Below are 26,901 nucleotides of genomic sequence, written 5' to 3'. Positions count from 1 at the left end.
TCAGAAAGACACGCACGATCTTGTAGCTTCTTCGGCTCGTAAGTCTAAGGCTTCCACCTCAGCCCCTAAGACTTACCGCTCCCCAGTGACTGATACTCCTGCGACTAGATTCATACCGCCCTTTCGTGGCAGAGCCCCCAGCCGAGGAAGCTCCCGTCCAGACTCTTACAGAGGCAAGTCCAGGAAAGGATCCAAGCCATCCAAAGGAAAACACTGACTCTCCGATTCTCCAGACGACAGTAGGAGCCAGACTCAAGACCTTCTGGCGAGCTTGGGAGATGAGAGGTGCAGACGCACAGTCTGTCAGTTGGCTGAGGTTCGGTTACAGGATTCCATTCTTCCTTCAACCACCTCTGACCACTTCGCCCATCAACCTCTCTCCCAACTACAAAGAGGAGGACAAGAGGCTAGCTTTGCACCAGGAGGTGTCGCTTCTTGTGCAGAAGAAGGCTGTGGTTGTAGTCCGGGACCATCAATCCCCGGGCTTCTACAATCGCCTCTTTCTTGTGGCCAAGAAGACAGGAGGTTGGAGACCTGTCCTGGACGTCAGCGCTCTCAACGAGTATGTCACCAAGCTGACGTTCACGATGGAGACGACCAAGTCGGTCTTAGCAGCGGTCAGACAGGAGGACTGGATGGTCTCATTGGACTTGAAAGATGCTTATTTTCACGTTCCGATTCATCCAGACTCCCAACCTTTCCTAAGATTCGTTTTCGGAAAGGTCGTCTACCAATTCCAAGCCCTGTGTTTTGGCCTAAGCACAGCTCCTATGGTCTTTACCCTTCTGATGAGGAATGTAGCCAAATTCCTTCACTTGTCAAACATCAGAGCCTCCCTCTACCTAGACGACTGGCTGTTGAGAGCCTCCTCGAGTCGTCGTTGTCTGGAGAATCTTCATTGGACTTTAGACCTTATCAGAGACCTGGGTCTATTAGTCAATTTGGAAAAATCTCAACTCATTCCCTCACAATCCATCGTGTATCTGGGAATGGAAATTCAGAGTCAGAGTTTTCGGGCTTTTCCATCGGCCCCCAGGATAAGCCAAGCCCTAGAGTGCATCATGAACATGCTGAAGAGGAACAGTTGCTCAGTGAGACAGTGGATGAGTCTCACAGGGACTCTCTCGTCCCTAGCCCTGTTTGTCGAGCTGGGCAGACTCCACCTCCGCCCTCTTCAATTCCACCTTGCAGCTCATTGGGACAAGAGTTCTACCCTGGAAGCAATCTCTATCCCTATCAACCAAGAGATGAAGACCACTCTCCTGTGGTGGAAGCACAACCTTCTTCTCAGAGAGGGTCTATCATTGGCCATTCAGACCCCCAATCTTCATCTCTTCTCAGATGCATCGGACTCGGGCTGGGGTGCAACCTTGGACGGAAAGGAATGCTCCGGAATGTGGAACGAGGAACAACGATCTCTCCACATCAACTGCAAGGAACTGCTGGCAGTTCATCTAGCCCTGTTGAACTTCAAGTCCCTCCTGCTAGGCAAAGTGGTGGAGGTGAACTCGGACAACACCACAGCCTTGGCTTACATCTCCAAGCAAGGGGGGACCCATTCGAGGAGCCTTTACGAGATCGCAAGGGACCTCCTCATTTGGTCAAGAAGTCTAAACCTCTCTCTAGTCACGAGGTTCATCCAGGGCAATATGAACGTGTCAGCAGATCGTCTGAGCAGAAGGAATCAGGTCATTCCCACGGAATGGACCCTCCACAAGAGTGTGTGCAACAGACTTTGGACCTTGTGGGGTCAACCTACCATAGATCTGTTTGCCACCTCCATGACCAAGAGACTTCCTCTGTTTTGTTCTCCTGTTCCAGACCCTGCAGCAGTTCATGTGGATGCCTTTCTACTGAACTGGTCCCATCTCGACCTGTACGCATTCCCTCCGTTCAAGATAATCAACAAGGTTCTGCAGAAATTCGTCTCGCACGAAGGGACACGGCTGACGCTGGTTGCTCCCCTTTGGCCTGCAAGAGAATGGTTCACAGAGGTACTACAATGGCTAGTAGACTTCCCCAGGACTCTACCTCTAAGAGTGGACCTTCTACGTCAACCTCACGTAGACAGGTTACATCCAAACCTCCACGCTCTTCAACTGACTGCCTTCAGACTGTCGAAAGATTCGCTAGAGCTCGAGGCTTTTCGAAGGAGGCAGCCAGGGCTATTGCCAGAGCAAGAAGGGTTTCCACTCGTAGGGTCTACCAGTCTAAGTGGGAGGTCTTCCGAAGCTGGTGTAGAGCCAATTCAATATCCTCTACCAATACCTCTGTGACCCAAATAGCTGACTTCCTACTTCATCTTAGGAATGAGAGATCCCTTTCAGCTCCTACGATTAAGGGATATAGGAGTATGTTGGCCTCAGTTCTCCGCCATAGAGGTTTGGACCTGTCTTCCAACAAGGACCTTCAAGACATTCTTAAGTCTTTTGAGACGTCTAAAGATCGTCGTCTTTCCACTCCAGGCTGGAATTTAGACGTAGTCTTAAGGTTCCTTATGACATCTAGGTTCGAACCTCTCCAGTCAGCGTCATTCAAGGACCTTACCCTCAAGACTCTTTTTCTCGTTTGCCTGGCAACAGCTAAAAGAGTCAGTGAGGTTCATGCCTTCAGCAAGAACATTGGTTTCACGACCGAGTCTGCTACATGTTCTTTCCAGCTTGGATTCCTAGCAAAGAACGAACTTCCTTCACGTCCTTGGCCTAGATCGTTCGAGATACCTAGCCTTTCCAACATGGTAGGTAACGAACTTGAGAGAGTTCTTTGCCCTGTCAGAGCTCTCAAATATTATCTCAAGAGGTCTAAACCTCTCCGAGGACAGTCAGAAGCCTTATGGTGTGCCATCAGGAAACCCTCGAGACCCATGTCCAAGAATGGGCTTTCGTATTATATAAGGCTTCTGATCAGAGAAGCACATTCTCACTTAAAGGAGGAAGACCTTGCATTGCTGAAGGTAAGGACCCACGAAGTAAGAGCCGTAGCTACTTCGATGGCCTTTAATAAAAACCGTTCTCTGCAGAGTGTAATGGATGCAACCTATTGGAGGAGCAAGTCAGTGTTTGCATCATTTTATCTGAAAGATGTCCAGTCTCTTTACGAGAACTGCTACACCCTGGGACCATTCGTAGCAGCGAGTGCAGTAGTAGGTGAGGGCTCAGCCACTACATTCCCTTAATCCCATAACCTTTTTAACTTTTCTCTTGAATTCTTTTGTTGTTTTTATGGTTGTTACGGTAGGCTAAGAAGCCTTCCGCATCCTTTTGATTTGGCGGGTGGTCAATTCATTCTTGAGAAGCGCCTGGGTTAAAGGTTGTGTAGAGGTCCTTTAGTAGGGGTTGCAACCCTATATACTTTAGCACCTTGGGTTGATTCAGCCTCCAAGAGGAACGCTGCGCTCAGTAAGGAAGACGATCTTAAAAAAGAGGCAGAGTAACGGTTCGATTCGACTTCCTTACCAGGTACTTATTATTTCATTTGTTATTAGAGATAACTGTTATATGAAATTTGGGGATACTTGGCTATCCTTTAATCTTGTTCACTGGTTTTCACCCACCCCCCTGGGTGCGAATCAGCTACATGATTATCGGGTAAGTTTAATATTGAAAAATGTTATTTTCATTAGTAAAATAAATTTTTGAATATACTTACCCGATAATCATGATTTAATTGACCCTCCCTTCCTCCCCATAAAGAACCAGTGGGATCGAGGAATAATTGAGGAGGTGTCAACAAGAAGTACTTGAGTACCTGGCCACAGGTGGCGCTGTTAGTACACCCCCTTCTAGTATTGTGATAGCTGGCGTATCCCTCCTTAGATTTCTGTCGGGCAACGGAGTTGACAGCTACATGATTATCGGGTAAGTATATTCAAAAATTTATTTTACTAATGAAAATAACATATTTTAATACTCTGAACCTGAAGGTATACTGTAACTTGTTGCTCTGGTGTAGGGAATAACTGAGTGGAGAAATAAGAAATAGGCTCTATCAAGCATACATTACTTCCAATGTTCTATATACTGTACATCTCTTTATCTTCTGGAAGATTTGATAGTGTGAAAGCATTTGTAAGAAAGAAATTAGTTGTTGGGAAGTGACTTAAAAATAAATTTTGAAATCATTAAAGGTTGCCTAAGCTTTCTCAAGAGTTGTACTCTGTTAAAATTCCGAAATAATTTAGTGCATGGCTTCTTGGTTGCTTGAGTATACGTCATTAATTAAAGTTATTATCCCTCAAGACTTAATTAAATGTTGATTTAGTTTTATATGTATTGAAACTGCTGAAGCAAGGGTGGGATTTACTGGTAATTCTTGTGATATGAAACAGCTTGAGCTTTCAGGTTTGAGTCCTGATTTTCTTTATTGTACAGTAAATAAATTTCCAAGGGCCTGATGATAAAATTCATTACTCTTTTTGAAGCATTGCTTTTTAAATTGTATTAATAGAAAAGCTCCATGAAGTGGATATAAAATGAAAAAAAAACTTATCATTTCTGGTAATCATTGCTTCTGCAATACTTAGTAGCTCTGTCTCACTGTGTTTTGATTGTTGTACTCCTTTTGTATTTTGGAATGACACTATTCTTTCACATATAATCATGTTGCTTCCCTGTAATTTAATAGCTCAGCTAGCCCTTCTAGAAATAGTTTGTATATGTACAGAGCACTGTTAGGTAGTGATAAAAAAACAACTTTCTACATTACACACTTTTGATGTTTATGATTCACCAGTATAAACTTGCATGTCATAAATGAAGAGACATTACTCTATTTCATTAAGTTGCTTGAAAGTTATTTTGAGATGAAATATTCTTCCATTACTAATGATAAATGGTAATTGGTTTTAGTTTTCATATTAAGAGGAGGAATATAATGAATTTCAAACATAGCAGGTTTGGAAAATGATATTCCTGTAGAGGTACTGTTTACAGTTAGACTTGCACATCACTCTGTAAATGGTATTAAAGGTTCTTTACAGTGTCCTTTCTACCCCCATCTATATTGATCTTTTCCTTTTCATCCATTCCCTATGGTCTTTTCCTACTTAGGTGTCCAGCTTCTTTAACTTGATGTCAACTGCCATTTAGAAGCAGAATCTTGCAGTAAGGCTCTTAAGAGTCTAGTGATGTAGGGTAGTGATCTTGGTATTCTGCCTAATGATATTGAAGTAGTGATAAAATAATCAACAAAGTAAGTTGATTGTTTGTGTTCATATTTTGGGAGAAGATAAGAGGGTTTTTGTCGAAGGAAACACTTATATTTTGGGAGAGTCTTTGTGAATTCCAAGAACTTAATTGTAAATGGCTAAAACAGGGCATCCAATATGACATAAAATTACCCATGAAAGACTGATTCCCCTGCTCTAGGGCAAGTGTTTCAACAAGTAAAGCGCACAATCGCTTTGTATAGAGGAGACCTACGGGTTCAGTCAGGCTCTAGTGAACCCATCTCAGCACCTCCAATGCTGACAATTTTTGGCAGCCGATGACACGTCATCACCAGAAACCAATACTACTACTAGACACAATACTATCTGCAGTCTAATTTGTGCCAAGCGGCCATCTTCCATACTCAGAGGAAAACCCCTTCCGAAACTAGGATAAGGGAGGAGGGAGGGCCTTGGGGACCACACAATACCTCCCCATAAATAGGGTTTCCTGTGTCAGAACCCTTTTAGGGGCCATTGTACTTTGTGGTCTCCAAGGACTAGTACCAGAGCCTTCCAAATCAAACTCACTGGATGAAGCAGATAAATGGAGGATCATCTGATCTGGTCCAGGTTTAAGGTGCAACTATCCAAGAGCCCCATTTGGAGCTATGCACATATGGCAGAAGCTTGTAGCTCTCTCTCATTTGAAAGAGGTCTACTTTGAGATCTGGGACAATCTCTAGGATCTCTTGAAAGGAATCATGATCCAGAGTCCATTCTGTGTCCAGAGCTGTCTATCTGGACAGGGCTTCCGCTACTACATTGATAGAGCCGAGATAATGGAATGGGGAAAGGGACAAATTTCTCTCCGGAAGGAACTTCATAATGGGGAGAGTCACTGCATTCAGAATTCTCAAACAGGGCAACAGACCACTATCTGGTTATCCACAAAAATCTTGATATGATTCTTTCTTGGACAGTCTCTTCAATGTCAGGAAAATTGCCATCAGTTCCAACACATTTATGTGAAATGCTAATTAAGGGGACCACTTCCTAATTACAAAGGTCTCATTTGAATGATTTTCCTAATCCAACTTAGATGCATCTATATGAAGTATCATGAGTATCGGTGCCTTAGGATACGCTAGCCTAAACAGCTAAAGGGTCAGAAATTTAAGCTAGACTAAAAAAATAACATTTTCATGATAATTACTTTGTATTAAGATTCACAATCTCTGGTATGTTGAAAGGTGTCATATGCCGGCAACTATAAAAAAAAAAACTAGGCTCCGCTAGCCAAATATTATTTTAAAGCAAGGAATAAACTTATAAAACTTTGATTAAAATGAAAGCGGAATAAAATTCATGAAACTGCAATAAGTAATATATAATTTAAACACCTACATGCTATCGAGATAGCTGGGGAGTGAAAGGCGACATATGCTGCACAAAGCCTTCCGCATAAATATTAAAACAAAACACTGAAATCTATCTTGAATAGTAAATTAATCCCCCGTTATATTAACGCTATTACTAAGAATACTGGATAACTAATCATAACTTGATTCCTGTTGGTTACAGTACGGCCAAAAATGCAATATCATTCATAATTTGAAGGATGGTCACAGTAGCTTCAAAGGATTAGATCCATATGTAATAAAAGGCTTGAAAGTAAAGGTAGATGATAGTAGTGCAGCTGTTTCCCTTAAATCTTGAATTTTATTAAAACCTTTCTTTGGGAAAAGTTTTAGCAGCAGCTCATTGGTGTACAAAGTCAGTTTTTGCTAAACATTATTTTAAAGAATCTGTGTTTCCTTATGAAGATTGCTAGACTCTAGACTCCATTTAGAGTTCCGTTTACTATATAACTCATATATGAGTATATGGGGTGTAAATTTGAAAATTGATTAGATCATTTAGAACAAGAATTACCATTTAGAAGCCAGCTACAGCCCAGTATTTTAAATAGCTCTAGTAAACAATCTGGAGTCTCGTATTTCAAACCATATTTCGAGATACCGGTAGTTTATTAAAAATATTGTAGACCAGGTTAGTAAAGTTAACCATGGTATATTGCTTTTAATTAGATTTACCCTATCTCTTTCTTTTACTGGCATCCTACCTCCAGCAAAATGTGGCAGTCAGAAATATGAACATCACAGGGGGATCATAAAATTAACATAAATTTAATAATAGAATATCTTATTTCTACACTCACCCGATGTTCATATACATGCCCACTCTCTTCCCCACTGCTGTATGGTATCAAGAGCAAAAGGATAATTTTGACTTCATAACTGAGGAGACAGAGACGCTGGAGTGTCAGTTACCCCCACTAGAATGTCATTTCCTATACTAAGGGCATGTGTTTATGGGAGGGAAATGAAAATGGGAAAAAATATTAAGATTTTATAGGTATGTTCAATAAACTGATCTTCTGGAGAAGAAGCAATATATAAAGCTCATGTGAGTGTAGAAATAAGAAATTATTAAGATTCTATTTTCCTGTAAGGTACAGTTGGCTGTCCTTATGCGCGTGGGATTTATGTAACAGAGCATAGCCGCTAAAAGCAAGAACTGCAAATGTTTGTTGCCCTAGGGTGGGTCAACTCACTGCCCATTGCTTACACTCGGTGAACTAACACAGTTGTTAACTCACTGTCCTGCACTATATTGTTTTTATTTGGGTTCTATCACAATATAACTATTTTATCAGTTCATGAACCTACTTAAAAACCTGTACTTGTAGACACATGTACTGTATGTACATATGTAAAGTACTGTACACGGTGAGATTACAGTGCATATAACATGAGTCATTGCTACACTTATATATGAATACTATAGCAACAAAACACTGTTGTTCTTATCTAATAACATTTGCTGATACTGTAGTGTACAGTACTGTAGCATTTGTACAGTACTGTACTATCACTACTGTACAGCTTCAATTAGCTAAGGTAAAACTTGTAAGTGATGGCCGTTTTTGGGTGGTCAACTCTCAGTTCCAACTCACCATACACATACCCTATATGTACATTACTACTGTAAAGTATGGAATTTTGTATACAGTATTGTACAGCAGTTAATATGATAATAACACTTTTTCAATATTTAACTTAGCCGGTGAATATATAGCTGCAACTCTGTTGCTCGACAGACAACTCTACGGAAAAACTCGCCAGCGATCGCTACACAGGTTGCGGGTGTGCCCAACAGCGCCATCTGTCGACCAGATACCCAGCTCTCATGTAAACAAAGACTCAATTTTCTCTCTGTCGAGGTGTCGACAAGACATACTTTACTCGCTGTTGCTAAACTGGAGTTTTTCACATCTAATTGGTGAAGTACTATATTCTAGTTTTGAGCTTTCGCAATGCAGGTGTTTTATCTTCATCTTAAATCTTGAACTCGTTTTGGATAGATTTAATTATGGTGACAAAGAGAGTATGGACTTTCTTTCACTTTTAAATGGCCGACCCTTCCCTTAGACGGAAGTGTGTTTAGGCTTTTAGTAATTATCTTATCACGTTATAAATTATTTATAGATTTTCCTCTATATATTTTATATCTCTCCGCCTTTATTAGGCCTCTTCGATTAACTTTCCATTTATTATAAACATATAAAAATAAATTTTAATGTTTTGTTTATATGCGACCTTTCCTGAGAGTAGGCGGTCCTAACTTGGAAACCGAAGTTAATCAACGTTGAGCCCTTTATATCGTAATTAGCTTTTAAAGTGCTAAGGATTTAAAACTTTTTAAATGTAATATTTTATGAAAGAATTTCTTTGATAGTCTTCGTACTGTTTTCAAAGATGAACTAACGTTTAGTTTATTTATGCTACGCAGTTGTTGACGTTCAGGACGTTCAACATGCGCTCTATCGTTACGATAGAGAGAGAGTGTATCACGGTTTCACTTTGCAGTAAGAGTAAATCGATTCTGACGTTTTGTTCATTCTTTCTTAGCTTAAATGTTTTAAATTCTATTTTAAAGGAACTTTTTAATTGAAAAACCTTTCAGTTTTTTCCTTTAGTCAAATAACATGTTTTTTTGACGAAATATAATTGGGCTCTTCTCTTAGGTGCGAAATCAAGAGAGAAAGAGAGAGAGAGATAGAGACGGAGGGAGAGAGAGGAGAGAAAACGTTCCGTTCAAGCGGGTAACGTTGTTCTCGAGTTACTCTCGTCCCTAGTCTCTGTACGGGGAGGAAGGATGAAACGATTTTAGTTTTTTATTCTCGTCCCCAGGCTATGTGCGGTGAGAGATTGAAAACGTAGTTTATAGGAACTAGTGTTTAGTCTCTTTCCCAGCCACTGATTTTTTTATCTTAAAATATGTTTTCTGTTTTTTGCTGGTATTAATGAGCTTGCATTATACGACTGATTTCGCAATTACTACCTTTTAATGAAGGGTAGAATTGCGTGTTTCAGGTAGAAATCAGTAAAAGTTTCGATTTCAGTGAAATAAGTGCAAAACAGAAAATCGAAGTGATAAAGTGATATGCGCAAAGTGTTACAGTGTTGCGTCCGAGGGTTCGTCTGTTCGTGCCTGTCGTTCACCTAGTCCGGGACCTCTTGCATGCTCCCAAGCCCAGGGGAGAAGTAATGTCAAACGACTTATGGGTTCGAGAGGCCTTGATCAACGAACAGACGTTTTCCCTCTATGGTATCGGGTGTATCTTACCAAGATCTCCCCTACCATAAGACGAGACAGACGTTGTTTCTCCTCGTCATCCGAAGGCTTTTCGCATAAGAAACCTGTCACAAGGTTTCGAAGCCCTTAAGCGAAAGTCAGTCCTTTCAGGACAGGTCCAGCGTCCTGGTTACAGCCATTAGGACAGCTCTGACCCTATGCAGTCATCGGATAACTGCTCGCCGCCTAACAAAAGCGTAACACAGACTCCGAGAGTCTTTTTTGTTGGCAAAGTTGCGGTCACAGACGTTACCCTCGTCTCTTACCACAACCATTTCCGTTGATCCTTAATGGGTTGTATGGCAAGACATGCAGTATATGCTTGCCTCCCTTATGGAAGACTATTCTGCCGATTAGTCCGTTGAGTCTAGCCGTTTATCTCATCGATATCCTGGCTTTCAGCCAACCTAACGTTCCTTTGTGCTTACTGTTGACGTTGGCGTAGCTAAGTCACGTCAGTCAGGTTGTTTAGAACCACACTCGATGCGGTCTCGTGTGGTTTTTCAGCCGCATTTGGACGTTAGGCCACTTGCTGATGCTCCTGTTGACGTTCAAGACGTTCACTAACAATCGGAGTTGACTTGTTTTGACGCTGTGCGTCAACCTCCGCATTCTAGAGTTGTTTTGACTGCTCAGTCTAGGCAGTCAAAGCAGTCTCAAGTGGACGCTGTGCGTCCTCACGCACTTGTTGTGGTTGACAGTTCACAGACTGTCAAGCAGTTACATGACGTTGCGTTCTGGTCCGCTACTAATGCACCAGTGAGTGTGGACTCTGCTTGTAAAGCATTGCCACCACGGTAGGTCTCTCCCTTGCTTGAGACTCAGCTTTTATCGGACAAGGTTCCTGTAGATGAGGAAGTTGCTGTTCCCCCTCCTACTGATATTCCCTTGAGGACTCTGTCAGATGGAGAGGAGCCTAAAGCTGCTTAGCCCCCTATGGACTTTAATTAAATCATGATGATTTTTTTAAGGATCTTTGTCCGGATCTTTTTGTAACTGCTGCTCCTCGTTCGCCTAAACGTCAGAGCTTACACTAGGCCTAGCTACTTCAAAGCCGTTGTTTTTAAGCTAGTGCTCTCTCGCTCTCCTAGAGAGCTTTACGTTGGCTAGGCGACTGGTTTTTCACCAGGAGGAGTTTGGGGGATACAGCCTTTGCTTTCCCTTCTTTTAAACTGGCTTATAGAGCGAGAGTCTGATATGACACGAGAGAAGTTCTCGGCTTGGGAGTTCATGCCTCTGCCCAGATAGACTTCTCAAATCTCGTAGACTCTCCCTGGCGCCTGGCCAGGAGACGCTCCAAGTTTTTTACAGGTCAACTTCACAGCTGTTTTCGAGCCTTTGTAGTTTTGCTGTACAATTATGTCATGCATAAACAAGGCTTTCAGGGATGGAAAGCGGTACCGCCTCAGTCGCTAACCCCGTCTGTTGCCGCACCTGCTCCCGTAGACCCTAAATGGGCTTTGCTGCAAGACATGCAGTCCAAGCTTGCGTTCTTGATAGAGGACTTTAATGCGGAGAAGGTTGCTACCGAACCTTCTGGCCAACAACCTTCCAACCGGTCGGTTGTGCGCCCTGTTGACGCTGAGGTAACCTACTCGCGTCTGCCAGTTGAGGTGGTTCCTCCACCGATGCGACCCAGTGTGGGTTGCCAGCCGCACGTTGTCGTTAAGCGACGCTCGGAGGTGGTTGTTGACGTTCAGGACGTTCAACAACCAGCAGAGGTGACTTGTTTTGACGCAGTGCGTCAACCTCAGCAACCCGGTAGGGTGTTGACTGCACAACCCAGACGGTCTAGACAGTCTCGGGTTGACGCTGTGCTTCCTCGCGCACCCATGGTTGTTGACAGTTCACAGACTGTGCAGCAGTTCCATGATGTTGCGTCCGGCTCCGTCACGCATGCACCAGTGCGACCGGACTCAGCGAGCCAGACGTTGCCCACTCCGTTGCCGTTTCCTCATCAGTTTTCGGATGAGGAACCCTCTGATGAGGACGTTGCTGAACAACAAGACGATCAGCCCCCAGAATAGATCAAGCCCTGCTATCCATCCAGAAGATGCTGAAGAAGGAACGCTGCTCAGTCAGGCTGTGGATGAGTCTGGTAGGGACGCTGTCATCCGTGGAACAATTTGTGTCACTAGGAAGACTACACCTCCGTCCTCTTCATACCATCTAGCTTTTCACTGGAAAAAGGACAAGACGCTAGAAGCGGTCTCGATCCCGGTTTCCGAAAAGATAAAGTCTTGTCTGACTTGGTGGAAGGACAATATCAACCTAAGAGAGGGTCTTCCCCTGGCTGTTCAGACTCCCAACCACGTTCTCTTCTCGGACGCATCGGACGTGGGCTGGGGCGAGACACTAGACGGTCGGGAATGCTCAGGACTGTGGAACTCGAGTCAGAGGAGCATGCATATCAACTGCAAGGAGCTGTTGGCAGTACATCTGGCCTTGAAAAGCTTCAAGTCTCTCCTTCGAGGCAAAGTGGTGGAAGTTAACTCGGACAACACCACGGCCTTGGCGTACATCTCCAAACAAGGAGGTACCCACTCACTGACGATGTACGAGATCGCAAGGGACCTGCTCATCTGGTCAAAAGGTCAAGACATCTCCCTAGTAACGAGGTTCATCCAAGGCGACTTGAACGTCATAGCAGATTGTCTCAGTCGGAAAGGGCAAGTAATTCCAACCGAATGGACCCTCCACAAGGATGTGTGCAAGAGACTTTGGGCCACTTAGGGTAAACCATCCATAGATCTCTTTGCAACCTCGCTGACCAAGAGGCTTCCAATCTATTGCTCTCCAGTACCGGACCCAGCAGCAATACATATAGATGCTTTCCTCCTAGATTGGTCACATCTGGATCTCTACGCATTCCCACCGTTCAAGATTGTCAACAAGGTACTGCAGAAGTTCGCCTCTCACGAAGGGACAAGGTTGACGTTATTTGCTTCCCTCTGGCCCGCGAGAGAATGGTTCACCGAGATACTGCGATGGTTAGTAGACGTTCCCAGTAGTCTTCCTCTAAAGGTAGACCTTCTACGTCAGCCACACGTAAAGAAGGTACTCCAAAGCCTCCACGCTCTTCGTCTGACTGCCTTCAGACTATCGAAAGACTCTCGAGAGCTAGAGGCTTTTCGAAGGAAGCAGCCAGTGCGATTGCGAGAGCAAGGAGAGCGTCTTCCATTAGAGTCTACCAATCGAAGTGGGAAGTCTTCCGAGACTGGTGCAAGTCAGTTTCTGTATCCTCGACCAGTACCTCTGTAGCTCAAATAGCTGTTTTTCTCTTATACCTGAGAAAAGGACGATCCCTTTCAGCTCCCACTATCAAGGGCTACAGAAGCATGTTGGCATCGGTCTTCCGGCATAGAGGCTTAGATCTTTCCAAACATAAAGATCTGCAAGACCTCCTTAAGTCTTTTGAGACCACCAAGGAGCGTCGTTTGGCTACCCCTGGATGGAATTTAGACGTGGTACTAAGATTCTTCATGTCAGACAGGTAGGAGCCGTTACAATCAGCCTCCCTGAAAGATCTCACTCTTAAGACACTTTTCCTGGTATGCTTAGCCTCGGCTAAAAGAGTCAGTGAGATTCATGCCTTCAGCAAGAACATCGGATTTTCGTCAGAAAAAGCCACTTGTTCGCTGCAACTTGGTTTTCTAGCCAAAAATGAGCTGCCTTCTCGGCCTTGGCCTAAATCTTTCGATATCCCCAGCTTATCGGAGATCGTAGGCAATGAACTAGAAAGAGTCTTATGCCCTGTTAGAGCTCTTAAGTTCTATTTAAAGCGTACTAAACCTTTACGAGGCCAATCTGAAGCTTTATGGTGTTCAGTTAAGAAACCATCCTTGCCTATGTCAAAGAATGCTTGGTCAGACTTTATCAGATTGTTAATACGAGAAGCTCATTCACATCTGAGTGAGGAAGACCGAACTTTGCTTAAGGTGAAGACGCACGAAGTTAGAGCTGTAACAACTTCCGTGGCCTTTAAGCAAAATATATCTCTGCAAAGTATAATGGACGCAACCTATTGGAGAAGCAAGTCAGTGTTCGCGTCATTTTACTTGAAAGATGTCCAGTCTCTTTACAAGAACTGCTACACACTGGGACCATTCGTAGCAGCAAGTGCAGTAGTGGGTGAGGGCTCAACCACTACAATTCCCTAATTCCTTATCCTTTTAATCTGTCTCTTGAAGTGTTGTTTTTTTATGGGTTGTCCGGAAGGCTAAGAAGCCTTTCGCATCCTGGTTGATTTGGCGGGTGGTCAAAGTCATTTCTTGAGAGCGCCTAGATTAGGGGTTTGATGAGGTCCTGTTGTATGGGTTGCAACCCTTGATACTTCAGATCCTAGGGGTCGATCAGCATCCTAAGAGGATCGCGAGGCTCCGTAAGGAAGACGTACTTAAAAGGCAGAGTAATTGTTGAAGTCGACTTCCTTACCAGGTACCTATTTATTTTGTTTTTGTTATTTTGGTAACTTCTAAAATGAAATAAAAAACTCTTAGCTCATAAAAGTGTAAACATATATTACTGGTCTCTACCCACCATCCTGGGTGTGAATCAGCTATATATTCACCGGCTAAGTTAAATATTGAAAAATGTTATTTTGATTATAAAATAAATTTTTGAATATACTTACCCGGTGAATATAAATTAAATGACCCTCCCTTCCTCCCCAATAGAGACGCAGTGGGACGAGGAGAAAATTGAGTCTTTGTTTACATGAGAGCTGGGTATCTGGTCGACAGATGGCGCTGTTGGGCACACCCGCAACCTGTGTAGCGATCGCTGGCGAGTTTTTCCGTAGAGTTGTCTGTCGAGCAACAGAGTTGCAGCTATATATTCACCGGGTAAGTATATTCAAAAATTTATTTTATAATCAAAATAACATAATACACAATGAATGCACTAACACAATAAAGATTAAAAGAAAAAGTATCAGCTCAACATCACTAACCGTTTACGTATGACGTTCTACACAGTAAGTGTGAAGCTTGATGCAACTCTTGAGCCATCGACTATTTGGCGCCTGGGGTAGCATAATGTATATAGCACACTTTATACTAAAATCACTATAAATAAACTGAATATGTACAGTTTTTTTGACATCACAATGGGATTCTGCACCAAGAACTGAAGTGGGAAATGCACACATGGGGATAGAGAATGCAAGACTGAGACCGAGTGAGTGAGAGTTGTGCTGTGTAGAGAGGGAAATGGCATGAAACATGCTGGGTGCAAAGGCACGCAGTAGGTTTGAAATCATTGGGCCGTGAGAGTACTTATCGTGAAGCCACAAATGGTTGAATTTTTATTTAATAGGTTTAACAGTTGTCTGTATCACAAATGTGACCAAATCTGCAAAGATAGAACCTGTGAAGACAGGGTTGATTGTAATTACCGGTAATTCAAGATTATCACTATAATAAAAATATTTAAACTACATTTTAGTGTGTCTGTAATACTGTGCATTGAACTGATAATTTAGACATAAACTTAATAAACATAAATAAGTTTTTTGCATGTTGGCTAGCAGTTTTATATATAACTATTATAAATCTAATAAATGTAGTTACATTAAGCCTTGAAACTTATGGTAAGTTTGAAACCTTACAAACAAAAGCAATCTGCCAATATAATGAAAAGCAGTACGGTTTCAGGGAATTTTGAGCTGGAACAGGGGGAGACATCATCCCCTAATTATGTTTACTCCAATGGCTGCCCCTTTTTGTAATGTAACGGAAAATGATACATAGCTATTAAATGATTGTGTGGGGTATAGGGAATAGGAGTTTGATATGTCTTGATTTATTACATTCAGTGACACTTCATGTCACGGATGATGTACGAATTGTTGGATATACAGGGATGTTGCTGTCTGTCACAGCATCCAAGAGTTAAGTGAGGTTAAATGAGAGTTGGAACAAAATAGAGGAGTGAGAATAAAAAAAAACAAATCTTCAGTGTTGAGTCAGAAATGAAGGAATTATTATTATTATTATTACTTGCTAAGCTACAACCCTATTTGGAAAAGCAGGATGCTATAAGTTCAAGGGCTCCAACAGGGAAGATAGCCCAGTGAGGGAAGGAAACTAGAAAAAATAAAATTTTTTAAGAAGAGTAACAACGTTAAAATAAATATCTCCTATATAAACTATAAAAACTTTAACAAAGCAAGAATAAGATAGAATAGTGTGCCCGAGTGTGCCCTCAAGCAAGAGAACTCTAACCCAAGACAGTGGAAGACCATAATACAGAGGTTATGGCACTGCCCAAGACTAGAGAGCAGTGGTTTGATTTTGGAGTGTCCGTCTGCTAGAAGAGCTGATTACCATAGCTAAAGAGTCTCTTCCACCCTTACCAAGAGGAAAGTGGCCGCTGAACAATTACAGTCCAGTAACCCCTTGGGTGAAGAAGAATTGTTTATTAATCTCAGTGTTGTCAGGTATCTGAGGACAGAGAATAATATGTAAAGAATAGGCCAGACTATTTGGTGTGTGTGTGTGTGTGTGTGTGTAGGCAAAGGGAAAATGAACTGTAAATAGAGAGAAGGATCCAATGTAGTACTGTCTGGCTAGTCAAAAGACCCTATAACTCTCCAGTGGTAGTATCTCAACGGGTGGCTGGTTCCCTGGCCAACCTTCTACCTATATGTAAGGGTAAGTATCAGGTAATCACAACAGGCTACAGTACTGAGGAATGGAATGAACCACCTTTCTCAAAAGTTTCATGAACCCTAAAATTTAATTACTGAACATCCCTAAGTCTGAAAATTATTCCATAGTTTTTGATGCCCAGAATAAAATGCTAAAATTTTAGTTTTTCGGTTGACCTGTGATCTTTGTAAGATTTGATTCTCTCCAAATTTTCCCTCAGGATAACTGGCACTTGGAAAAATTAATTGTATTATCTGGTAAAGTGAATTGGAGGGTGAACTACGAAAAATAATTTTGAATAATGATTCCTCATCTACGGAGGAAGGTTAGAAGTTGTCATTGGTAACAATGCACTGTTATTAATTAGTTAGTTATGTAACGCAGTTCCGATAAGCCCTGCTGCTTCCTCCAGCCGCCTTGGGGACTGCTAAGGTAGCAGCAATAGGAGATTCAGCATATGAAGCTTTATTTGTGGTGGATAACGGGGGAGGGTGGGTTGTGGCAACCTAGCAGTACCAACCAAACTCGGCTGAATCCCTCATCAGGCTGGGAGGCGCAAAGAGAAGACAATTCTGCTTTTGTTCCCTCTTTTTTCTATGTCAGCTACCCCAAAATTGGGGGAAATGTCTTGGTAGATAGATAGACTGTTTATAAATCTATAATGTACTGATTGAGCAATAAGTGAACCACGATATGATGAGGGATTTTTATTTTGTTACTTAAATTTACTTTAATAATTCTTAGGTCCAAAAGTAACTATTTTAAAAAAAAGATTAAATGAAAGAATATAAAAATTATCAGTCCTTTGGAACCCACAATATAAAGAGGAGCCCTTGATATAATTTTACATATATGTTTATAAATCCACGATGTGCTGAGGACACGATAGGTGAACCGCGATATACAGAGGCATTATTGTATACTTCTATTCTCAGCAATGACTGTCCACTGTCCAAACTTGAAGCTCTATAAGTCTTCATTTCACCATTGTGTTTTTTATTCTATTCAGATTCATCCCAAAAAGTAACATTCATAGATCTGTTGATTTTTGCATATTTTCAAACTATTTTTCCCTTCATTTTTTCATTAAGAAAATTTTGATATTTTTTCTCCATACTACAGTATTCTTATTTCTTGAATTATTTTATTCTTTCAACTCTCCCTTTAACGTAATCTTTATCCTGGTATCAACTCAGGACACCGCAATAAATTTTGTGATAGGCCTGTAACAGACAGCATGTTAGTGAGGTACGTCTCTTCGATGTCATTTCAACTTGTGATAAAATCTGTTACATTTCCTCTCCTTAAATTACAGTACTAAAATTTCTTTCAAGTTTTTAAGTTCTAAAACATGATGCTCAGCTTATTCTAATTCTCAGCTCGGACACAATTCCTGTCAAGTACTGTACTGTATTGCTTATTCCTAGGGGTTTCTCTCTCTCTCTAACAATGTTATCATTACATCTTCATATTAAGATGTAATTACTCCAGAAAACCAATTCAGATCTCCTTTCACTAGTATGACCTAAGAACACTGGGAAGATTGTATTGCAAATGGAAGATGGAGAACGGACATGATCTCTGAGAAAAAGTGCAAGTAGCAAGATGATGATTTGAACCGAGATCTAGACCTGATTATAAGTTAAGGCAGGAAAACAGGACAATCTATACATGTTCAATACATCCAGATCCAATTTTGATATCTGGAATTCCTTCTTAAAATAGCAAATTTTATAGAATTCACTTAGTTGCAATAGGGTGCATATCTTTTCTTTGTAATATGTAATACATACAGGTTGTACCATGCCATGAGTTTAAGCAAATATTTCTGAAAATTAAAGAAAAAGTTATTTTGAATAGAAAAGATTTTATAAAGGTGTGCATTTTAAGGATTCATTTGTCAGTTTGATGAATATTTTAGATTACAGTTTATCATCAACAGTGCTTTCCGGCAGGAGAGGTTGGGTATAATAGCCAGGGATATGGGAAGAGATATATAGAATGCAAGTTTTTTAACTACTGTATGTTGTTTTAAATGGAAGTTATTGAACTATATAACATTACAGTATTCTGAACTAGTAAATCACATGTGAATAAATATCATTTAAATGATTGCTCTACAGTAGTACCATATAATATTATTTGTCAAGAAAAGTATTGTAAATGTTGCATTGCAATTTTTATTAGTGAGTTTTGAAATCTAGCTCCCTTTGTCTTACCTTCTTTTCATGGAATTTCTGAATTAGGACTAAGCTTACTCCCATGCTAAATGAATAAGACCATGATGACCAATGAAAGCAGGCAGGGTGAATATTTTGAATGACGTCAGCATTTTTTGGAGTCTTTCTATTCCTGTGTGAATAGAATACCTTTAATAGGAAGGAAGGGTATTTTTTATAATGTTCCCATCAATTTTTCAATGAATGGATAGGAAAAATTTTTGTTAATGCGCTTTTCGCTTAGATATATGTCTGCGATGGAGAAAGAGAAAGAGAGGGTCTTTAGCTATACATATACAATACTTTTTTTGTCAATTAAAGCCGTATAATGTCACTGCTCGGTAGTCATTGAATTTAGTTTACTTGCTATCTTGATCTTCACCGAAGAAATTGGAAGGAGGTTATGTTTTCGGCCCTGTTTGTGTGTTTGTTTGTGAACAGCTTCCTGGCCACAATTTTAATCATAGAGTAATGAAAGTTGCAGAGATTAAGTGTTATGTAAAACGCTGGAAATTATTAAATTATGGAAGGTCAAGGTCACGGTCAAGCAAAATGTCCAATGAGTCCAATCAGCCATGAGTTTGGACATAGTTATTACAGAGCCTTCAAACTTGGTTCATATTTGAGTGTATGAAAATCCACGCCAATTAATACATGCTAAGCTCAAGATCAAGGTCGAGAAATAAGCTGCCGCAGCGTAGGTTTGTGCTCTACTGAGTGCCCCTCTAGTTGAACAAGTAATGTGCTAGTTGAAGATGTATAATGTTACATTATTCAATAACTTGAAAGAAAAAATACTTTTTGTATGTGTGGAGTGTGTACTGTATGTGTGTATACTCGAATCTCTCTTAAATATCTTTTAAACAAATGTTACAATGCTTTATTATATTTATGTTCCCTTGCTTTGCATTGTACTTTGAGTACAGTATTATATAACCCTTTCCCATAGTTGCATTTGTTAATTTTATGTTATATGTTAGAAAATGTAATACTTGCTTATGTATCATAGCATGAAATTTTTATTTACATTAGTGATGTTTCTCCTGCTATTACGATAATCTATATTGTACTTTGTTTTATTTTCTTTCTGTATTCCCTGTATGGAAGTTTTTCTTACTCATTTGTTTTCAGTCCCTTGATTTGTATTTAAAATGGCAGATGTTACCTTAATGATTAAGAAAGTCTATTTAGGTTTCATCTGAACTTGTTTAGCTCAGTTCAGGGGATTTTCTATTTTTTCTACTGCATTTTTTCTGCTTTTAAGATTGTTTGCTCAATTTAGTATTGTGTATGTCTGTGAGGTTGGCTTGTTATCAAGACTGTATAGTGTGCGCTGCAGTAATTTGTTTCTGGGTCTTTGTTAAAAAAAAAAAAGAAGAAAAAAAAGAGGTGGATTACGGTATGGTACGTATTTGTTAAATCTTGGATGATAAATGAGTTATGCTCTGACATGTAGGGTATATAATTGTCTGGTGAAATTTAAGAGATGTGTTCACATACAGCTCTTGATACAGTACTCATTGTTTGATCTGAATTATTACCCAAGTACAGTAATACCTCGGTATACAAGTTTAATCCGTTCCAGGAGCAAGCTCATAACACAAATTTCTCGTAAACTAAAACTACTTTCGCCATGAGAAGTAAAGAGAAATCACTTGCTACATTCCACATGTCCATAAATACACATGTACGCTCATTTTTAAAGGTTTGTAATGTATAAAGAGAAGATAATAACCCCCTGACGTCAGAAATTGATACAAATTAATAATAAAGATAGAAAGTATTGACAAATTAACTCTTGCTTTACCTTTGAGGAGTCATGGTTGGCAAATAGGAGACAGGAGGAGGGGGTTACTCCTTAAAGTAAGAATCTCCTCCCATAAGAACTTCTGGTAAATTATCATGATCTCTCTCTTTTGAACTTTGTTCACTATCACTAACTGAATCAAGTAATTTACACTTTATGGACACTTGGTCGTCTTTTTTTTTTTACAAATTCAATTTTGACAAGAAACCTATTTACAGACGACGGCTTTTGCCTTTTCATTAATATTAGGTTAAATCATATAAACATAGCATGAACACTGATTGTGATATATGGGTACTGCTTGAGTGGTTTTGTGCTAGTCCCATTCGTACTTGTCTACGAAAAATAAGCATATGGAGCGAAGGTTTTGTTTGCAGACCTATACAGTACAATGCTCGTGCAGTACTGTATACCAAAAATCCTCGTATTCCAAGTTACTTGTAAAATTAGGTATTATTCTAACTTAGTTGAAGGGAATGTCATGGATAGTTCAAGAGTATGCAGACATCAGCCTTACTATGGTATAACTTTGTGGTGTAACCAGAAATTCTAACGGAAAATTTACCTATTTGTTTTATGAATAAGTACTGCATTTGAACAAAATAAATCCACTATAGAATACTACTGCACCTTTCAATCAGTGTTACTATGGCTATCATTTGCAAAATGTTAAGTAGCTTACTCAAGTTGTGAATGCATTTAAGAGACTCATTTCCTTACTTTTTTTAAGTTTCCAGGACTTGAGACTTATTTTTCTTTCCTAAAAATTTCAATATTTGCAGAATCCTGCACTGTGATATTTGGATGACTTGAAGACTAGAATCTATTCCTTCCTTTTAAAGACAAGATTTTATCATCTTAGCTTTTTTTTTTTTTTTATCTGCTAACATCTTAGATTTCTTAAGACTATCAGGTAAAATTAAACTGCTAATGGCAAATAACAGAATATCAATTAAAGATTAGTTATTTCTATTCTCTCCTGACTTATTTTGCTTTTCTCTCCTGACTTATTTTGCTTTTCTCTCCAAGCTGGTTAAATCTTTGTGTCTACTCAGAAAATCAATCTCTCTCTCTCTCTCTCTCTCTCTCTCTCTCTCTCTCTCTCTCTCTCTCTCTCTCTCTCTCTCTCTCTCTCCGTGTGCCTGCTCCACTAATTGATACATCAAAAGCCTAAAATGATATATTGTAATAAAACAATATTATATAATTTAATATAGCATGCAAGACAACACTTGCAGTATGAAGCAGACTATTTGTTGACGTTTGCAGCGGAAAATCGTAAGCATGTGAATTATGTGAAGTCTACAATAGGCCAAAATTTTAACAAAATTTGATTTACAAACAGCTTCTTATATCGTTTATTTATTTCCTTATTTCCTTTCCTCACTGGGCTATTTTTCCCTGTTGGAGCCCGTGGGTTTATAGCATCTTGCTTTTCCAACTAGGGTTATAGCTTAGCTATAATAATAATAATAATAATAATAATGATAATAATAATAGTATCCACACATTTATAGACATGCTTATAGATATAAAAACAATAATTTTTAATACCTGCAGACAGGAATAACATTAAATAAAAAGCTATGTAAAATTATCAGTTATATTTTACTGCTAATAGTTGAAAGGAATTATTCAGACTGGAAATCAACTATTGTCTCTGTAATTCTTATACTGCACCTTTTATTTTATTTTCTAAGGAGTCATAATGCAACATGTTCATAAAAAGTGGTGATAGCATTGTCTAATAGATTAAAGATTTGTTTTCACAATTACATACATAAATATACCAAGGCACTTCCCCCAATTTTATGGGGTAGCCGACATCAACAAATGAAACAAAAACAAAAAGGGGACCTCTACTCTCTACGTTCCTCCCAGCCTAACAAGGAACTTATTCAGCTACAATACACTATCTATACTCAATATTTTTTAATGAGACGCATTTGCACTGACTCGCAGCTGTGCCCTTTTAGCTCGGAAATGTTTCCTGCTATCTGATTGGTTAGAATTATCTTGTCCAACCAATCAGCGAGTGGGAAACTTTTCCAAGCTAAAAGGGCACCCTGCGAGTCGGTGCAAATCTGCCTCTCTAAAAAGAATTGACTATAGTATAGAAGAAAGAAAAGGTAACTAATGGTAAAAAAGTTATCAATAGAGCAAAAAAAATATTTTGCACTTTTTATACATTCAAATGGAATTTGGTAGAAATTAACACCCATGTAAAAAAAATCTTGTAACATACTATGATGGGAGATACCATTTTCTATAAATAAACATAGGTAAAATTAGCATAGGTTAAGAGGTGTAGGCCTACAACTGACTGTTATCTCCTGTATGTACGCTTGAAATTCTTTGTTACAATTCATGGCCTTAATCAGTTTACTTTCTGCCTTATACATTTCTTCCTTTCTTATTCCTACCCAACTTGGCTATCCAATTTCTTCAGTTCATCATTATTGCTATCCAACTTTATATCTACCTTTGTTCAATTTCCACCTCAAAAGAACAAATCCTTTTGGCAACACCTTGGGAAGTTTAGAAATGTGGATTAAAAGGGTAAATTGGAGCAAAGGTAAAGTTTAAGAAATTCAACACTTTTTTTTTTTTTTTTTTTTTTTTTTTTTTTTTTTTTTTTTTTTTTTAGATAAAGATGAAATGGATGGAAGAAAAAATGAAGACAGTAATATTTTGTTTTGACAACAATTTTACCTAATTGTGTATTCTCTCAAATGACTTCAAACATGTAAGGCATTGCAGGAAAACTAGATTTCGTATACCCTGCAGATGTGAATATAGTATATATTTACATCATCCTACTACCCACAATCTTATATAACCCTACTGGGAACTCTGAAAGTATGACAGTCCTTATTATACGACAGAATTTGGTGAGAGAGAAGGTAAAGACTGGGTAATGGAAATGAGTTACTGAAGTAAAGAACCAATATGAAAAAATATGGTAGCAATTGGCGTACCCTTAGCTAATTTATTCCATCTTATTAGGAAATTTAGGACCTCATTTCAACACACTCCAGTGTGACTGCGTGGTATATGTTGAATTCTCTTCTGTAGAGAATCTCAGCATGTGGAGGAAGTGAATTCAATAGCAGTACTGTATTGAATTAACTGAAATTCTATCAATCAAAGGTATCAGTAGTTAATGAAAATAGAAGTTGGAATAAAATTCTTTCCTGTTATCCTACTGTATACAATATTAGATCAAAGTTTATTTGATGTACCAGTATGATGAAATTTATTACTGTATTCACCATATTTGCTTCATACCTATACAGTATTTGCTAAAAATTTTCCAAGTGCAATACAGCACAGTATACTAAATTCAACGGCAACTAATGTCTCGTTTTTGGCTAGACAATTGATCCCTGTTCAAGTGCACACTGCAGTGGCCTTCCTGGTGTCCTGTGCCTTTTGGTCAAATTAGTGGGTTGATATTTTAGTGTGAAGTAATATAGTATACCTTCTAGTTCAACTTCTCTCTTTTGTAGGGTTAATAGATATCTAGGCTGCATCTTTAATGAAAATACTGTATCAAGATTTTTGTGTAGTTTGGTATAGTTTCCGATTTGGGCATCTCTGTTTTTATATATTTTTTCTGGAACGTGGTTTAATGTTGTAGAATCTTTATTTGTAAGAACAACTCAATATCATTTTCAAATCCTCTGCAAGACATGTATGATTATGCTCCCTATTACATAGTGTTTAGGATTAATTTTAAACATTGTTTTCCAATTGTTTTCCAGCTTGTTAAAATCCTGATTTATCTTGAAAAGTGCAGTACAATATTAGGGTTTTTTTGTGTAAGACTGTGTTTTTGTACCTTTCAATGGCAAACTTTAAAAGGTGAATGAGTTGAGTTCTAAAATTTTAGGATAGCATTAAATATTTTTTGTGACACTATCTGAATTTTTAAGCTGTTGGTGGCATTATCTTTTATTATTGAAACAGTTTAAAGCTCTCATGATTAATTAAATGAAAGCCTTCTTAACTTGTACATTAGTGTTAAGGGTAAGATCATGTTTATTTGAGTTTGAATAATGATTGTTTCTTTAAAATTTGGCAGTGCTGTATATTAAAATGACTTAAGTTTGCTTTTCTAAACCATAAACATTACCTAGCTGTTTAGTAACAGTGTCCTCTTTATGGTTTTTTTTTTTTTTTATTGATTTTGCTACTAGCTATTATTATACAATATCTGTACAGTGATTACCTGGTCAGTGTTAGCTGTTTTAGTGATAGCATAGGAAATGTATTAAGCACTAGTGGGTATTGCAGGGACCACATGGAGGTACGTGCGAGCATCTATGTCTCTCTCTTGGTATATGCCGCCCCTCTGCGATCCTCATGACGGGCACATGCTACTTGATGGCGGCTATGTCAACAACCTGCCAGGTATAGGTGTATCGGGGCAGTAATTATAGCTCTTAATTTTGGTTTTTGAAACACCCAAGTTATGGCATAATTTACGCGCACAAACTTTTAGAATAAGATTAAGAGCTTTGAAATGTAAACTTGTCATTAGAATCTTAGGAATACAGATTCATGATGGCATTTAGCCTTTGCACAAAGCATTTCAAAGCTTTGGAGAGGAATTTGGATTTTGTTGAATACTTGCCCATATTTTCAATCCAAGCTATGTTGTCAGGGTTTACAATGATCATGTCATGAATATAGACAGTGAGTGAAATTACTTTAATTTAAAACAGTTGCTGACTTACAGATCTTGCATAATGTAAGCATACTTTAGTCATTATGTAAAGCATTATGAACTAACGGAAGTTTTCCTTCTCTTTTTTTTTTCTAGCCCCAGTTTTTGTTGCTGTGTTTAGGCCATGTAATTGTTTCATCTCTGTGTCTCTGCTTGCAGATTATTCTCATGATGGCAGACTTGCTAAGCATCCAACCCTCTGGCTTTTGATACTATGTTATAGTGTATTCCTTCCTTTATTTGTTTCCCACCAAACCCTACAGAGGTAATGCTGCATGCTCAATTCTCTGTCATGTGAAGCTCATTACTACCCTTAACCATGCATGTAGAAGTAATTCATCATAACTGTATCTCGTTTAGGTTCATTCTCATAGTTGTTCATTTCAAGTTTGTGATCAGTAGTATAAAAAAGGAAAACATTCTTGCATGATTTTATGTTTAGGTAAGAAATATGTGCACTAGCTGGTATTAATCATATATGATCTGTTAAAGATATTTTAATCTTTTTAGGACTTTGTGTATTAGTTTTCTGATCCCTCTTCTGTATCTTACTAAGGATCCTTTTCCCGTGTTTGATGTTGGACATGACACTACATCGTTCATTGTTTGAGTCTTGTGGAATTTGAATCAATATTTCAGTACTAATAATTACTTACTCATGATACCATTGGCCTTGTACTTTTGTGTGGGAGGAGGATGTGAATGCTAGAAGTGGTGGTGTTTATCATGAAATATGGACAATCTCTTTCATGTCATTCAACTTTCAATCCCTTTTATTTTTTATTTTATAATGTATGGTAATCAAAGTTTTCTTAGGAACATAAACACTGAGGCACTTGCCATTCTAAGAACTTACATTACTGTTTGCTTGGTCTCGTATTATTATAGATTTTTTATAATGGTGAAATGTTGATAATTTTTGTTTCCTAATGATGTTACTAGAACATTTTGTATTTATGTTCATTAGATAGAGCAAACAATAAGCTTCATACTCATAGGTTCTCATTAGTTTTTTAGATTCTTCTTTCTATTTGTACCTATTGTTTTTAACATCAGAGACTTCAAGACAATTAATTGGTATTGGACATGAAAAAAAATTATGATTCAATATTTTATAAATGTGTTTTATTGAAATTATTTCATATTTTGATATTTTTTTCACTGGATTTGTTAGAAAATCCTGTATTTTTTTGCAGAGTAGTTCTTTACTATTATTTTGCTATAAGTGATAAAGTAGTTTCTTAATGATATTTGATTATCAAAAGAATTTTCAAATACCATTGTCAGGGGCAATTTCATCTTATATTTTTTGGGGTCTTTATCCTGAAGCTGTCAAGTAGCTGTTTCAGATCTTGTGAGTTTTACCACCTTTTGTTTGGAAAGGTGACGAATTATTGTTTATCGTAAAGATATTCTGTGCAGAATAAAGTTACATAGTTATTTGAAAAGATAGGATTTAATGACTTATTATATAGTAGGTTTTCTTCTTTTAGATTACAGTATCTGACAGGTTCATGTTCTTATATATTCTATGCAGGTTACTTTATAGATTGATAGTTATTACTTGCCATTTCTTTTGTGGATATACGGTAGTTTGTTTGCAATTACACAAATACATTTTGTTTTAGTTGTTAGATCACATGCTGTAA

At 38.8% G+C, this 26,901-nt stretch overlaps 1 protein-coding gene across 2 annotated transcripts in view; it reads left to right on the top strand.

The window, feature by feature from the left end:
- Positions 1–26,901, top strand: part of sws (patatin like phospholipase domain containing sws) — a 162,428-nt gene that overhangs the window by 89,382 nt on the left and 46,145 nt on the right. The window contains exon 18 of one of the 2 annotated variants that reach the window (XM_068353669.1): positions 24,820–24,936. The exons of the other annotated variant lie outside the window; for it this stretch is intronic. Within the exon in view, the coding sequence (XP_068209770.1) occupies positions 24,820–24,936 (117 nt within the window). The remainder of the gene's footprint in view (positions 1–24,819; positions 24,937–26,901) is intronic. 2 annotated transcript variants of the gene reach the window in all.

The sequence above is a fragment of the Palaemon carinicauda genome, chromosome 30 (assembly GCF_036898095.1).
Source record: "Palaemon carinicauda isolate YSFRI2023 chromosome 30, ASM3689809v2, whole genome shotgun sequence".
Taxonomy (NCBI): domain Eukaryota; kingdom Metazoa; phylum Arthropoda; class Malacostraca; order Decapoda; family Palaemonidae; genus Palaemon; species Palaemon carinicauda.
The sequence above is the reverse complement of the archived record's forward strand: the minus strand, read 5'-3'. Positions and strand labels throughout refer to the sequence as shown.